The following is a 16,262-nucleotide window of genomic DNA, read 5'->3' as shown; positions in this document are numbered from 1 at the left end:
GGAGAGCACTGAGTCACAGAGCAGGTGCTGTGGGGGGGTCCCGATAGACAGTGAGCACAGAATCGAGGTGCCAGAGAGGAGAGCACCGTGCAGAAAAAGGACAGCTCAGCCACCATTTCAGAACTGCTCCCAGACTCTGAGGGGACGGTTGGTGCTCCAGGACCTACAGACTGATGGTGAGATCAGGGGAATTTAGGAGGAGGTGGCAGAGCTAGAGGGAATCACTTCTGTCAGCAACACAAGAAAAAAAAAAAAAAAAAATCAGACAAGAACATTGCACTCAGCCCAAGTTCTGCAAATCACACAGCCCCGAGGAGGCCTCAAAGAGAGTCACATTCACACAGCCCTGAGGAGGCCTCAGAGATAGCCACACTCACACAGCCCTGAGGCAGCCACACTCACACAGCCCCGAGGAGGCCTCCAAGACAGCCACACTCACACAGTCCTGAGGAGGCCTCAAAGAGTCACACTCATACAACCCAGAGGCAGCCTCCCAGACAACCACACTCACACAGCCCCGAGGAGGCCTCCCAGACAGCCACACTCACACAGTCCCGAGGAGGCCTCAAAGAGAGTCACATTCACACAGTCCCAAGGAGGCCTCAAAGAGTCACACTTATACAACCCAGAGGCAGCCTCCCAGACAGCCACACTCACACAGCCCCGAGGCCTCAAAGAGAGTCACATTCACACGGTCCTGAGGAGGCCTCAAAGAGTCACACTTATACAACCCAGAGGCAGCCTCCCAGACAGCCACACTCACACAGCCCCGAGGAGGCCTCATAGAAATGAAACATAGAAACATAGAAATGACGGCAGAAGAAGACCAAACGGCCCATCCAGTCTGCCCAGCAAGCTTCACATTTTTTTCTCATACTTATCTGTTTCTCTTAGCTCTTTGGTTCTATTTCCCTTCCACCCCCACCATTAATGTAGAGAGCAGTGATGGAGCTGCAACCAAGTGAAATATCAAGCTTGATTAGTTATGGGTAGTAGAGGAAGTAGGGGAAGTAACCGCCGCAATAAGCAAGCTACACCCATGCCCATCTGCTTTACCCAGACCGTGCCATTCAGCCCTTATTGGTTGTTTTTCTTCTCCCCTGCCGTTGAAGCAGGGAGCTATGCTGGATATGCGTGAAGTATCAGTTTTTCTTCTCCCCTGCCGTTGAAGCAGGATATGCATTGAAAGTGAAGTATCAGGCTTATTTGGTTTGGGGTAGTAACCGCCGTAACAAGCCAGCTACTCCCCGCTTTGTGAGTGCAAATCCTTTTTTCTTCTCCCCTGCTGTTGAAGCAGAGAGCTATGCTGGATATGTGTGAAGTATCAGTTTTTCTTCTCCCCTGCCGTTGAAGCAGAGAGCTATGCTGGATATGCGTGAAGTATCAGTTTTTCTTCTCCCCTGCCGTTGAAGCAGAGAGCCATGCTGGATATGCGTGAAGTATCAGTTTTTCTTCTCCCCTGCTGTTGAAGCAGGGAGCTATGCTGGATATGCGTGAAGTATCAGTTTTTCTTCTCCCCTGCCGTTGAAGCAGAGAGCTATGCTGGATATGCGTGAAGTATCGGTTTTTCTTCTCCCCTGCCGTTGAAGCAGAGAGCTATGCTGGATATGCATTGAAAGTGAAGTATCAGGCTTATTTGGTTTGGGGTAGTAACCGCCGTAACAAGCCAGCTACTCCCCGCTTTGTGAGTGCGAATCCTTTTTTCCACATTTCCTCTTGCTGTTGTAGCTTAGAGTGATGTTGGAGTCACAGTAACCATGTGTATGTTTATTGAATAAGGGTATTGTCTCCAGGCAGTAGCCGTCATTCTGGCTAGCCACCCACTCTTTATTGACGGCCTCTTGATTTTATGGATCCACAGTGTTTATCCCACGCCCCTTTGAAGTCCTTCACAGTTCTGGTCTTCACCACTTCCTTCGGAAGGGCATTCCAGGCATCCACCACCCTCTCCGTGAAGAAATACTTCCTGACATTGGTTCTGAATCTTCCTCCCTGGAGCTTCAAATCGTGACCCCTGGTTCTGCTGATTTTTTTCCTATGGAAAAGGTTTGTCGTTGTCTTTGGATCATTAAAACCTTTCAAGTATCTGAAAGTCTGTATCATATCACCTCTGCTCCTCCTTTTCTCCAGGGTGTACATATTTAGATTCTTCAATCTCTCCTCATAAGTCATTTGATGAAGACCTTCCACCTTTTTGGTCACCCTTCTCTGGACCGCCTCCATCTTGTCTCTGTCTCTTTGGAGATACGGTCTCCAGAACTGAACACAATACTCCAGGTGAGGTCTCACCAAGGACCTGTACAAGGGGATAATCACTTCCCTTTTCTTACTCGATATTCCTCTCTCTATGCAGCCCAGCATTCTTCTGGCTTTAGCTATCGCCTTGTCACATTGTTTCGCCGACTTCAGATCATTAGACACCATCACCCCAAGGTCTCTCTCCTGCTCCGTGCACATCAGCCTTTCTCCCCCCATCGAATACAGTTCATTCGGATTTCCACTCCCCATATGCATGACTTTGCACTTCTTGGCATTGAATGTCAGCTGCCATGTCTTCGACCACTCTTCCATCTTCCTTAAATCCCGTCTCATTCTCTCCACTCCTTCCGGCGTGTCCACTCTGTTGCAGATCTTAGTGTCATCCGCAAAAAGACATACCTTACCTTCTATCCCTTCCGCAATGTCGCTCACAAAGATATTGAAAAGGACCGGTCCCAACACTGATCCCTGCGGTACACCGCTTAAAACCGCTCTCTCTTCAGAGAGAGTTCCATTTACCATCACACATTGTCTTCTGTCCGTCAACCAGTTTGCAATCCAGGCCACCACCTCGGCACTCACTCCTAAGCTTCTCATTTTATTCACCAGTCTCCTGTGCGGGACAGTGTCAAAAGCTTTGCTGAAATCCAAGTAGATGACATCGAGTGCTCTTCCTCGATCCAATTCCTTGGTTACCCAGTCAAAAAAGTCAATCAGATTTGTCTGACAGGATCTTCCAATGGTGAATCCATGCTGCCTCTGGTCCAGCAATTCTCCCGACTGTAGATAGTTCACTATTCTCTCTTTCAACAGTGACTCCATTACTTTTCCCACCACTGAAGTGAGGCTAACCGGTCTGTAGTTACCAGCCTCTTCTCTGTTCCCACTCTTGTGAAGCGGGACCACCACCGCTCTCCTCCAATCATTCGGCACCACTCCCGTTTCTAGGGATCTATTGAATAGGTCACACAGCGGACCCGCCAGCACATCTCTGAGCTCCCTCAGTATTCTGGGATGAACTTCATCAGGCCCCATGGCTTTGTCCACTTTCAGTTTCACCAGCTCTTCCCATACATTTTCTACTGTAAATGGAGTTACATCTACTCCATTCCCCTCCAGTTTCTTGTTAACTAGTGTCGGTCCTTCTCCAGGGTCCTCTTTAGTGAACACAGAACTGAAGTATTCATTTAATATTTCTGCCGTTTCTTCGTCTCTCTCCACACATTGATCCTTTCCACCTTTCAATTTCACTATACCACTTTGAACTTTTCTCTTTTCACTGATGTATCTGAAAAATGTTTTGTTACCACTCTTTACCTCTATGGCAATCCTCTCTTCCGCTTGACTTTTTGCCATCTTGATTAATTTCTTCGTCTCCCTCAGTTCTACCAGATATTCTTCTTTGTGTTCCTCCTTTTGGGATCTTTTATATTTCTTGAACGCTGTTCTTTTAGCCTTTATTTTGTCAGCCACCTCCTTTGAGAACCAGATAGGTTTCATTTTTCTTTTGCTTTTCTTTACTTTTCTAACATATAGATTAGTTGCCTTGGTGATTGCTCCTTTTAGATTGGTCCACTGTTGATCCACATCTCTCTCGTTTTCCCAGCCTTTAGTTCTTCCTCCAGGTACTTCCCCATTTCATCAAAGTCTGTGTTTTTGAACATCAAAACTTGGGTTTTTGTGCTTCTTTTCCGTGTCCTTTTTGTGATATTAAACCATACTGTTTGATGATCACTGGTGCTGAGGTGGGCACCCACCTGGACGTCTGAGACATTATCTCCATTAGTGAGCACTAAGTCGAGTATAGCTCCTTCTCTCGTGGGTTCCATTACCATTTGTTTGAACAAAGCTAATTGCAGGGCATCTACTATTTCTCTACTATTATTAGATTCTGCAGATGGGATTCTCCAGTCTACATCTGGCATATTAAAGTCTCCAACGATCACCACTTCTCCTTTCTTTGCTATCCTGTGGATGTCTTCAATCAGATCTCTGTCCAGCTCTTCCTTTTGGTTTGGTGGCCTGTAAACCACTCCAATAAAAATGGATGCCCCATCTTTTTTTAAGTCGGCCCATAGTGCTTCTTCTTTGCCCCATCTTCCTTGCAGCTCAGATGCTTGGATATTGTTTCTGACATATAGAGCCACTCCTCCCCCTTTCCTATCCTCTCTGTCCTTCCTTAACAAGTTATAGCCTGGTATTGCCGTATCCCAGTCATGATATTCCGTAAACCATGTTTCCGTGACAGCAACAACGTCCAAGTCCGCCTCCACCATTAGGGCTTGCAGCTCTGGGATTTTATTACCCAAACTACGAGCATTTGTGCTCATAGCTTTCCAGCTTTCTTTGCTCAGGTTACTGCTGTTCCTGGACTCCTTTTGTGACCTATTTAGTTGAGTTTTGTTATCCACTTTTCTCTTTGCATTTGTGCAAGGGAAGATATTAATGCCTCTGATGACAGAGTCATCCATCACTGTGAGCTTTTTCCTTTGGTTTCTGATTTGGAATTTCTGTATGCATTGGGTTTTTTCTCTCTTTTCCGATAACATTTCAATCTTTTTCTCAAGGACTTCTTCAGAATTTAATACAGAGAAGGCATTTTGTACTTGTTGCACTTGATACAGTGTGTGTCTACGGAACACAGGTCTTATTCTTCCAGAGCCCACTGTAATACTTTTTAAGTTCCTTAATGGCCTGTGTGAGTGGTGGGATAGAGTTGCGGGTTGCACAGCTTTCAATAATGGGTGTCTGTGGGTTACAGGTCTTATCCTACCTGAGCCCACGGTAAATCTCTTTTTTCTTGAGTTTTGGTTATTCAGTGGTAAGTGGAAATTATTTCCTGAATAATGTACCGTGGCTGAGACTCTCTTTATTGAAGCTAATTCAGCTTTAAAGTCATCCAGCTCCTTTTCCAAGGTAGAGAGTTTTGAACAAAAGGGGCAAGCCTTAAGTTTCCATATGATTACCCTCAATATAAAGGCTCCACAGCAGTTGCATTGAATAGTACTCATTTAGGTAAGTTATTTGATTGGTGCACCTAAGGAATAATCAATTTACTAATTTATCTGGTTGCCTATTAGGAAGTTAGGATGACTGCATTAGAAATACAAACCTAGGGGTGGGTGGGAGTTAAACAGTTTATACCTAGGTCAAGCTGGGTAGGGCAAGACACTTTCTTGTCCTTTAGCTAGTAAAAGATCCCACAGCACTTATATCCCAATTTGGAACAGATTATATGACAGCTATACAATTAGAGGGATACTGGGAATTTTTTTCTTTTTTTTTGTGGCTTTTTTGAATCTTACAACAATCTAATATCAAGAAACCAAACAGATTAGTATACAATATAATCAAGAAACCAAACTGATTAGTATACAACACTGGAATAGAAAGGGATTTGAAATCACAGAGCAGTTTTCTATACAGAATCAAACCAATATCAAGGAACCACAGATTATAATACTAGAATAAAAAGGGATTATGAAACACAGAGCAGTATTTCCAAAAACTAGTATCTTATCTGCACTGGAACAGTTGGCTCCTGTCCTGGGCTGTGCCAAGACAGCCACATTCACACAGTCCCGAGGAGGCCTCAAAGAGAGTCACATTCACACAGTCCCAAGGAGGCCTCAAAGAGAGTCACATTCACACAGTCCCAAGGAGGCCTCAAAGAGAGTCACATTCACACAGTCCCAAGGAGGCCTCAAAGAGAGTCACACTCACACAGTCCCGAGGAGGCCTCAAAGAGAGTCACATTCACACAGTCCCAAGGAGGCCTCAAAGAGAGTCACATTCACATAGTCCCAAGGAGGCCTCAGAGACAGCCACACTCACACAGCCCCGAGGCAGCCTCCCAGACAGCCACACTCACACAGTCCTGAGGAAGCAGCCTCCAAGAGAGTCACATTCAGACAGTCCTGAGGAGGCCCCAGAGACAGCCACACTCACACAGCCCCGAGGAGGCCTCAGAGACAGCCACACTCACACAGCCCCGAGGCAGCCTCCGATATGGTCAATCTCACAGAATCTAGAGGTGAGCTTGAGGATAGTTAAACTCATACAGTTCAGATGAGACCTCAGAGACAGCCAAACTCACATATCCCAGAGGAGATAGCAGGCAAAGAGAGACCTTGGAGACATGCAGGGCCTTCAGAAGCAGCTAAAGGAAAATGACTGGAGGTCAAAGAGGATCAGGAAGGGTCAGGGCCACCAATATCATTGATGCAGGGACAAAACTCAATACTCTCTTATCCCTACCGCCAATTCAGTCCCCAGTCCTCCCTCCAGATTTGCTCTCTAATCATCTCCCCCTCCCCCTTCCTTGGACTGATCCTCTCTCCTTCCCCTCCTGCTTTCCCCAACATGATCCCTGGTCCTATCTACCTTTCCTTCCCCCCATATCCCAGGTCCTCCCTCCCCCATCCTCTCGAATCTCAGGTCCTCTCTCTTTCTCTCACCCCAATTCCCTGTTCGCCCTCCTTCACTCTTTCCCCACATTTTTCTTTCTCCCTCCCTCTCCTCACCGCAATCCTCTCCCTCTCATCCTCCATCCCCTGCCCCCACCAGCCGGCAGGAGGATAATTGTTCATCTGCGTGGGTGCAGTCTGGCAGCAGAGCAGTTTCCACAAACTCAGACAACGGATCTGTGCGGCAGAGAAGGCCGATACGGGTTTAAACTGCTGTTTTCCTTCTGCCAGCATGGGAGGACCAAGGTAGAGGTGAAGGGAGGGAGAAGGAGAGGAGATCCAGGATTAGGAGAAGAATAGGGTGAGTGGGGGGGTGGAGACCCTGGATTGGCGCGTGGAAGGAGGAAGTATCAGTGTCAGAGCCAGGGATTAGGAGCGAGGCATAGGGTAGACAATTTGATTCACACATGATCACACAGAAAGGAAGAGGAGATGTGACTGGATTAGAACTCACATCCCAAGAGAGTTCTCCCTGCCTTGCGGCTCCATGCTTTAGCCACGTGACCATTCCCCGTTTCCCAAGAGAAAAGAGAGCTCACCGTCTCCACACGGGCTGGTCGCCCAGAGGGTTTGATTTTCATCTCGCACTGGATCCCGGTGCTGCCGGTCCCCCTCACCCGGATGTCATCCACCACGATTCTGCGCGCAGGGATGGTGAAACCAAACTCCTTCAGGTACCTAAAAATAAAAAAAAAAAAAAACACAGGAGCAAAAAAACGCCTCTCGTTTCACTCCAATACCTTGTAAGGCGCAGCACTGCCGGCTTAGCGCCGACACGGATCCCCCGTTCCCCTACCCCCCCCCCCGCGCCTCTGCCGATCCCACTCCAGCACCGCCAGCTCGGCGCGTGCCCCGCTCTCACCCCCATCTCCATTCACTGCCCACGCATCGTCTACCCCAATCCCCGCCCCCCCCCCCACCCCCGTCACTGCCTCACCTGGTGGTAAACGCCTCTTTGAAGTCCCCTGCCCGGCAGGAGTCCCCGGTGGCCGGGTGGCCCCTGGCGGAGCACATGAGGGCACAGTCCGTCCCTTCGTAGCGCAGGTGCAGGAAGGCTTCCGTGTCGATCTGAGACCTGGGTGGCAGGAATTGGCAGGAGAGCTCCATTAAAAAGGCCTCCTTACCCGCAGCCCAGTCCGTAGCCGAGGGCGGGAACCCGGCGGGGGTTTTTTACCTGAGAAAGCCTTGCTCCTGCAGAGCCTCCACGCAGCTCCGCTCCAGGCCCGCCAAGCGCCCGTCCAGCGGCGGGAAGGCGTCCCGCTCGTAGGGCAGGGAGCAGGGCTCCTGGGCCTCGTGCACCACGTCAGCCAGGGCCATGCCGTAGGCAGAGAGGATCCCGCTGTACCTGCGGCAAGAGCGAAGGGGAGGAAAAGCGCAGGGAGAGGCCGTGAGGATCGGCGGAAGACGCTCCCCGCCCCGGACGCTCGCTGACCCGGACGTTTTTTTGGGCGGCGGAGCGTGAAACGCGCGCACCAAAATCGGCGAACCCGGAGAGCAAGGCCCTTCTCTCCCCTTTTCCGCATCCCTGGACGTTCGGACGTGCCCTCCCCCCTCCTGATCAATACCGGGCAGGGCGATCTGGGACCTTCAGGAGGCGCAGCTGCCGCCCTCAAGCCCGCGCTCCCCCAACCCCCCCCCTTTCCTGCCGCGGGTTTCTGGGGGACCCGGGGCCGTGCGTACTTGTGAATAAAAACGGTCTTCATTCCCAGAGCCCGAGCGATGGCGCAGGCGTGCTGCCCCCCTGCTCCGCCGAAACACGCCAGGACGTGGCGGGAGGTGTCGTGACCTTTGGCCTGCGAGAAGGAGAAGAAGATAAACGTTAACTGACCAAACTCTGGGAGACTTTCAACGCACAGTAATTTCAGGAACAGTGCAATCAGTCAGGGGCAGGGGCAAGACAGGGAGTAGGATTAAATGGACAATTTTCTCAGTGGAAGGGAGTGGACAGTGGAGTGCCTCAGGGATCTGTATTGGGACCCTTACTTTTCAACATATTTATAAATGATCTGGAAAGAAACACGACGAGTGACATAATCAAATTTGCAGATGACACAAAATTGTTCAGAGTAGTTAAATCACAAGCAGATTGTGATAAATTGCAGGAAGACCTTGTGAGACTGGAAAATTGGGCATCCAAATGGCAGATGAAATTTAATGTGGATAATGTGGATAATTCTTGTGGCCTGGTTTTGGCCTCTGTTGGAAACAGGATGCTGAGCTTGATGGACCCTTGGTCTGACCCAGTGTGGCAATTTCTTATGTTCTTAAAGAGAGAAAAAGTCATTTTCTTTGTCCTCGTGTGCCTTAGGTACTGTCCCATCCCATGGTGGAGGGCCCGAGAGCCCAAGTGTTGGGACGTGCAGGGCATTAGGCGCCCTAGGCAAACCTTCTGCCTTGTGCCCACGCCCCCCCCCCCCCCGGGTCCAGGCCCCGACCTCACTCACTCAGCCAGGCCCCCCTCTCTTACACACACACTCAGGTTCCTTGTCTCATTCACACGCGCAGCCTTACTCAGCCTCCCTCCCCCTCTCTCACTAACACCATTGCTCTCTCGTACACACACAATCCCTCTCTCACGCACGCAGAGGCGCCGCCACTCGCGGCCGATCGTGTCTCTTTCTTCTCTCGGGCCGCGCACAGGTGGTTGCTGCTCGCGGCCCTGCCAAGTCCCTAATTCTCCTGGCTGTGAATGGGATGGGCTCCTCTCGCGGCCCCACAAGCCTGGAGCCCTAGGCGACCACATAATTCGCCTACTGGGAAGCGCAAGCCCTGGGGACGTGGGTCCTTAGCAACCAGGAGGGGGGCAGTGACGGTGTTGCAGGTCACAGAGCCCTCAGGGAGTGGCAACCGCGCAGTGGGATCATTTGGGACGGGGGAGGCAGAACTTGCCGTGAGGGGGGCGGGGGACACGTATGCTGGGTTCTAGCACAGCTCCAGCCAGCACCGACCAAGCCTTAAGCGCGGGAAGAGAGTTTTCGGAGCAAAGTGCCACGCCGTGACCCTGCGTAGAGCGTAGCCTCGAAACAGGCACCGCCCTCCCATCCCTGCCACGTGTAAAACACTGAAGCCTCTGGTGGAGAGGAGTGGGCCCTGACCCATGGAGGTCTTTAAAGCTCTGATGGCTGCGTGCTGCAGGGATCAGAGCACTGAGCCGGGAATTCTGGGGGTCCAAATCCAGCTCCCTGGGTCCCCTCGTTCAATGAATGCAATGGGAGGGTGTCAGTCACGGGAGCAGAGCTGGAGAGTGTGTTCTGTCTGTGCCACGTGCAGATGGAACGCCTTGCTGACAATTCAAGATGGCCGACGCTGCGACCCAGTGATAATACCCCCTCCCGGGCTGAACAGGGCGTCTTACCTCAACGAGGGCTCTCTACTACTGCTGGGGGAATAAGAAAGGAAAATTAGTTTCTTACCTGATAATTTTCGTTCCTGTAGTACCAAGGATCAGTCCAGACACCTGGGTTGTGACTCCGCACCAGCAGATGGAGACAGAGCAAGACTTGTCGGGCACCCTCACATATAGTAAGGCGCCACCCACAGCTCGTCAGTCTTACGAATGTCAAAGCAAAACCGCAATGAAAACAAACTATCTAGCTATACCGCCCCACACTAGGGCTGATGCAACCAAAACCCCCAGCTGGATCAGAACTTCCAGAACCAGAGGACCAACAACAGACACTTGAAAACCAACCGAGCGGACTCTTCTGAATCTGAATGCAATACTACTTGGGCGGGAGCCTGGACTGATCCTTGGTACTACAGGAACGAAAATTATCAGGTAAGAAACTAATTTTCCTTTCCCTGTACGTACCAGGATCAGTCCAGACACCTGGGATGTACCAGAGCTGAAATACTGAGGGTGGGCACCAGAGAGTCCCGCTCGCAGAACTCTCCCTCTGAAAACCCCCTGAATCCAGGTCCTGAACATCCAGCCGATACTGTCGAGCGAACATATGCAGCGACTTCCAAGCGGCCGCCCTGCAAATCTCTTGTGGCGACACTTGCGAAGATTCCGCCCACGAGGCGGCCTGGGCACGCGTCGAGTGGGCTCGAAGGCCCACCAGAACAGGCTTACCTTTCAATAGGTACGCAGAAGAAAAAATAGCTTCCTTGAGCCACCGAGCAATCGAGGTCCGAGAAGCAGCGCCACTCCGCTTTGGACCCGAAAACGAGACAAAGATGGTCCGAAACCCGGAAAGGATTCGTTACCTCCAGATAACGGAGCAGAACTCTGCGGACATCAAGTTTCCTCAACACCGTGGTGTCTGGATCAGCCCGCGTCCCCTCAGGAAAAACAGGCAACTCCACTGTCTGGTTCAAATGAAAAGCTGACACCACCTTCGGAAGGAAAGAAGGAACCGTCCTTAGAGAGACTCCAGAATCCGAGAAGCGTAAAACTGGCTCTCGACAAGATAACGCCCGCCACTCTGAAACTCGCCTCGCCGACGCAATGGCTATGAGAAAAACCGCCTTAAGGGTAAGGTCCTTTAGGGTCGCCCTCATGATGGGCTCAAAAGGCGATGTGCACAGAGCAGAGAGAACCCAATTAAGATTCCAGGAAGGTCAAGGATGACGTAACGGAGGCCGCAAATGCTTAGCTCCACGAAGAAAACGCGTCACGTCTGGATGATGAGCCAGCGACCTGCCTTGCACCTTTCTTCTGAGGCAGCGAAGCGTCGCTACCGGTACTCGAAGGGTGCTACACGATAGACGTTTAGCTAGCTCCGCCTGAAGAAAAGCGAGAACATCCGGCACGGATGGTAACACCGGATTCACCTCACACAATCTACACCAATCTTCAAAACACCGCCCAGACCCGGACGTAGGCAAAGGACGTAGACCGTTTCCTAGAACTCAGCAAGGTGGCTACCACCGAATCCGAATATCCCTTAGTCGTCAAACGTTTCCTCTTAAAAGCCAAGCCGCGAGACAGAAGTGAGCCGCGTCCTCCAAACAAACGGAACCTTGCCGAAGGAGAACCGCTTCCCCCCGAAACGGAGAGGAGCTTCCCTTGCCGACTGCAAGAGGTCCGCGAACCAAGGCCGTCGTGGCCACTCTGGTGCCACCATGATCACCTCCGCCGGATGCGACTCTATTCGACGAAGGACTTAGCCTAACCGTGGTCAGGGAGGGAACACATAGGAGAACGTCCGTGGACCAAGGGAGTACCAGAGCATCGACCCCTTCGGTTCCTCGTTCTCTTCGTCGACTGAAGAATCGCGGAGCCCTGGCGTTGTGAGCGGTGGCCATCAAAACCATGTGTGGCATTCCCCACCTTTTACAAATGAGGCGGTAAGCCATCTACGGCAGCTCCCACTCCCCTGGGTCCAACCGATGGCGACTGAGGAAATCCGCTTGGACATTGCCCACTCCGACGATGTGGGACGCCGCGATGTTGCTTAGATTTCTTTCCGCCCAGAGCATTAGCAGCAGCTTCTGCTCCGCCACCGCCCGGCTCCTCGTACCTCCCTGGCGATTGATATACGCCACCGTGGTCGCATTGTCCGACAACACTCTGACCGAAGTCCCTCGGAGCAATGGGAGGAACGACTGTAGCGCCAACGTGACCGCTCTGGTTTCCAAGCAGTTGATGGACCACTGTGACTGAGCTTTGGACCACTGTCCCTGCACCAAGCGGCCCATGCCAACCGCCCCCCCAGCCGGAGAAGCTGGCATCCGTGGCGACTACCGTCCAAGGTGGGCAGGAGCAGGGACACTCCGCGTATCAGATGGTTGGTGCTGAGCCACCACTGCAAACTGGACCTCGCCTGATCCGTGAGCGGGAGGGAAAGGTAAACATCCTCGGACACCGGCCGCCATCGGGAGAGCAATGCGGATTGCAATGGACGTAGATGAGCGAACGCCCAGGGGACTAGCGCCAGCGTTGACGCCATCGACCCCACCACCATCCAGTAATCACACACCTGCGGAATCCGGAGGGACAAGAGACGGCGCACCTGACCCTGCAGCTTGCAGACCCGCTCCTTGGACAGAAACACCCTGCCTTGCTTCGTGTCGAATAGTGCTCCCAAGTATTCCAGGGTTTGGGTGGGAACCAGCCGGCTTTTGGTGAGATAGAACACCCATCCGAGCGACCGCAAGAGCCGCAGGACTCTGTCGACTGCCTGTCGGCACTGTATTTCGGATTTGGCTCGGATCAGCCAATCGGCCAAGTAGGGGTGTACCAACAACCCCTCTTTTCGCAGCTCGGCTGCCACCACCACCAGCACCTTCGTAAACATTCTTGGAGCAGTGGCGAGTCCGAAGGGGCGAGCTTTGAACTGATAGTGTCTGCCCAGGATACAGAACCGCAGATAACGCTGATGGCACGGCCGAATTCCGATGTGCGGGTAAGCCTCCGTCAGGTCCAGCGACGCCAGGAATTCTCCTAGTCGAACCGAAGATACTACTGAACGGATCGTCTCCATTTTGAATCGAGGAACGCAAAGACATCCGTTGACCCCTTTGAGGTCCAGGATGGGTCGGAAAATGCCCTCTTTCTTTGGCACAATGAAGTAAATGGAATACCGGCCCAGATGGCGCTGTCCCGGAGGCACGGGGACTACCGCGCCCAGGTCTTCTAGGCGTCGCAGTGTATCCCGGACCTCCAAACGCTTGATGCCTCCCTTGCAAGGGGACACCAGAAATTTGTCCTCCGGAACTCGAGCAAAATCTAATGTGTAACCGCGTCTTATCACGCTGAGGACCCACTGGTCCGTGGTATCCTGGTCCATTTCCCGTAAAACCGCGTCAACCTGGCCCCTACCTCCGGTGTGAGCAATGGAGCCAGCTGCGGGGAAGGGGCCCTCCGTATTTCATTGGGCGGACTTCGGACCGGTTCCCCACGAGGAACCGCCTTGTCGTCCAAACTTCTTTCCTCGAAAGGACTGGGACCACAACGACTGAAGAGAGGAACGGGCCCCCGACGACCTCTGCGGCTGCGACTTCCTGGGCCCACGAAAGCGGGACCTATTGGAAAATGAAGTCCGAGCTCTGTATCTGTCCTCCGATAACTTGAAACGCCCTGTTTTCACCAAGGGACTGCATCAGGTCGTCTAGGGACTGCATCAGGTCGTCCAGTTGTTTGCCAAATAACAACCTCCCCTTAACAAAGGAGCGAGCCCAAGTGGGCCTCGGAAGATACATCCGCCGCCCAATTTCGGAGCCAAAGGAGACGTCGCGCCGACACTGCCGAGACCATGGCCCTGGCCGAAGTCCTCAGAAGGTCCTGCATCGCATCCGCGCTGTACGCAATAACCGCCTCCAAGTTGTCCGCTTGCGCCGCCTCCTCTCCCGAGAGGCTCGCATTGGCCTGAAGGACATGAGCCCAGCGCAAGCCGGCTCTCAGGGCAAAGTGACTGCAAACAGCCGCCCGTACTCTTGAGTTGAGCCTCCAGCTTTCTGTGTTGGATATCTTTGAGGGCCGTGGCCCCCGTCACTGGAATCGACGACCGTTTATTGACCGCCGACACCGCTGCGTCCAAGCGTCCTCCGGCAACGGGTACCGCTTATCCATAGGTTTACTAACCTTCAGGCCCAAAAATGGAAAAGACAGCCACCGCGGGTCCCGTCAGGCCCAACAGAACCGGATCCATCTTGGCCTCCTTTCGAGACTTGCTGTTCCCCGTGTGTAGCGTATCCTCTTCCGCGTGCGCTCCGTCATCCCCCGGGACCCCTAAATCAGGATCTACTTCCTCGGATGAAGCTGACTGAGTCGGTATCCTGGGGGGGCCCTTCGGCCCGAGCGCCGCTCTCTAAGCGGGTCCACGGGTCTCCGGGGACCCTCCCCTGCTCGCTTCTTCTGGGGATCAGACCGACCGTCTGAACCCCCTTTGACCGCCGACCTTTTCCGCTGTGAGCGTTTATATTTTAAAATCTTCTGCAAAAGAACCGCGAAGTCTCACGAAAACGAGGCCTCCGAATCCGAGGAGGCCTCATCCTGACTCCGATCCGCCGACGAAGCAGCCCCCCGCGGGGGAACCCCCCGGGGTCCCGTTGCTGAGGAGACAACGCCAGAGGCATACCACCATTATCCACTGCCCGCCGCGTGGCCTCCCTTACTGACCCTAAAATGGCCGCCGTTCCCGCGCTAAGCGGAAACAGCTCGGCCCTGCCTTCTCCTTCAGGGGCAGCGCATGGCGGCGATCGCGGTCGAGCGCGAACCCCCCGACCGCCCTCGGACGGCCCTTCACCGCCCGATAAGCAAGAGGAGCACAGCCCGTCGCGCGGCACGTAACCCCCCTCGGCATGCGCCGCACCGGTCCGGGCCGCCGAAGCCGAGAAAAGAAACCAGCAAGAAAAAAAAAACAAATCAGCCCTGATTCTTCCCCGCACGGAACGCTCCCCCGGGCGAAGACCAAAGCAGTCTGCACAAACGGCGAAAAACGGCAAGAAATAAAAAACAAAGTCCTTTTTTTTTTTTTTTTTTCTCTACCTGTCGCTGACCTTGGTCCTGAACTGTCCGGTCCAGCGGGGGTGAGTGAACCGGGCTCCCCGGTGTCACCCCCGACGCTACTGCCAGAGACAGGCCGGGTCCTCAACCCTCAGCAGTGGCCTCGACCAGGGGGGGATGGTCCCCTCAGGACCTTACAACCCCCCTGGGAGGCTGTCAGGATGAGCGAAGCTTTCCCACTTTTCTTTGTAATCTTCTTTTTTTTTTTTTTTTAATCTAATCCAATCAAATCAAACCAAATCAAACAACCCTGACTAGCTACTCAACTACCCAGGGACCAACAGAACCTGTGGGTGAACCTGCCCCATCTGCTGGAGACAGAGAAAGACTGACGAGCTGTGGGTGGCGCCTTACTATATGTGAGGGTGCCCGACAAGTCTTGCTCTGTCTCCATCTGCTGGTGCGGAGTCACAACCCAGGTGTCTGGACTGATCCTGGTACGTACAGGGATCATAAGTTTTGCCATGCTGGGTCAGACCCAAGGTCCATCAAGCCCAGCATCCTGTTTCCAACAGTAGCCAATCCAGGCCATAAGAACCTGGCAGGATTCCTACGTTTAACACATTCCAAGCAGTGGATTTCTGCAACTCCAGCTTAACAATGGTTTATGGAGTTTTCCTCCAGGAACTTGTCCAAACCTTTTTTAAATGTGGCTACACTAACAGCTTTTACCGCATCCTCAGGCAACAAATTCCAGAGCTTAATTATACGTCGAGTAAAAAAAATATTTTCTCTTATTAGTTTTAAATGTATTATCTAGTAACTTCATTGTGACCCCTGATCTTTGTACTTTTTTAAAAAGAGTAAATAACCGATTAATGTTTGTTTACCTATTCCATTCCACTCATTATTTTATAGACCTCTATCATATCCCCCCTCAGCCGTCTCTTCTCCAAGCTGAAGAGACCCAACCTCTTTAGCCTTTCCTCATAGGGGAGCTGTTCCATCCCCTTTATAGTCTCGGTCACCCTTCTCTGTACCTTTTCTAATTTTGCTATATATCTTTTACAAGATGTGGTGACCAGAACTGCACACAAGATGAGGTCACGCCATGGAGAGATACAGAGGCATTATGATATTCTCTG

General features: G+C 52.2%; 1 protein-coding gene across 4 annotated transcripts in view; it reads right to left on the bottom strand.

Annotated features, from left to right (window-relative positions):
• Nucleotides 1–16,262, bottom strand: part of OPLAH (5-oxoprolinase, ATP-hydrolysing) — a 174,772-nt gene that overhangs the window by 96,706 nt on the left and 61,804 nt on the right. For all 4 annotated transcript variants that reach the window (XM_029586143.1, XM_029586140.1, XM_029586141.1 and 1 more), the window contains exons 11-14: nucleotides 8,406–8,518; nucleotides 7,900–8,070; nucleotides 7,663–7,800; nucleotides 7,265–7,403 (exon numbers count right to left, since the gene is read on the bottom strand). In XM_029586143.1, the coding sequence (XP_029442003.1) occupies nucleotides 7,265–7,403; nucleotides 7,663–7,800; nucleotides 7,900–8,070; nucleotides 8,406–8,518 (561 nt within the window). The remainder of the gene's footprint in view (nucleotides 1–7,264; nucleotides 7,404–7,662; nucleotides 7,801–7,899; nucleotides 8,071–8,405; nucleotides 8,519–16,262) is intronic.

Source organism: Rhinatrema bivittatum, unplaced genomic scaffold, assembly GCF_901001135.1.
Source record: "Rhinatrema bivittatum unplaced genomic scaffold, aRhiBiv1.1, whole genome shotgun sequence".
Taxonomy (NCBI): Eukaryota; Metazoa; Chordata; class Amphibia; order Gymnophiona; family Rhinatrematidae; genus Rhinatrema; species Rhinatrema bivittatum.
Note: the sequence above shows the minus strand (reverse complement) of the source record. Positions and strands in the feature narration are given on the sequence as shown.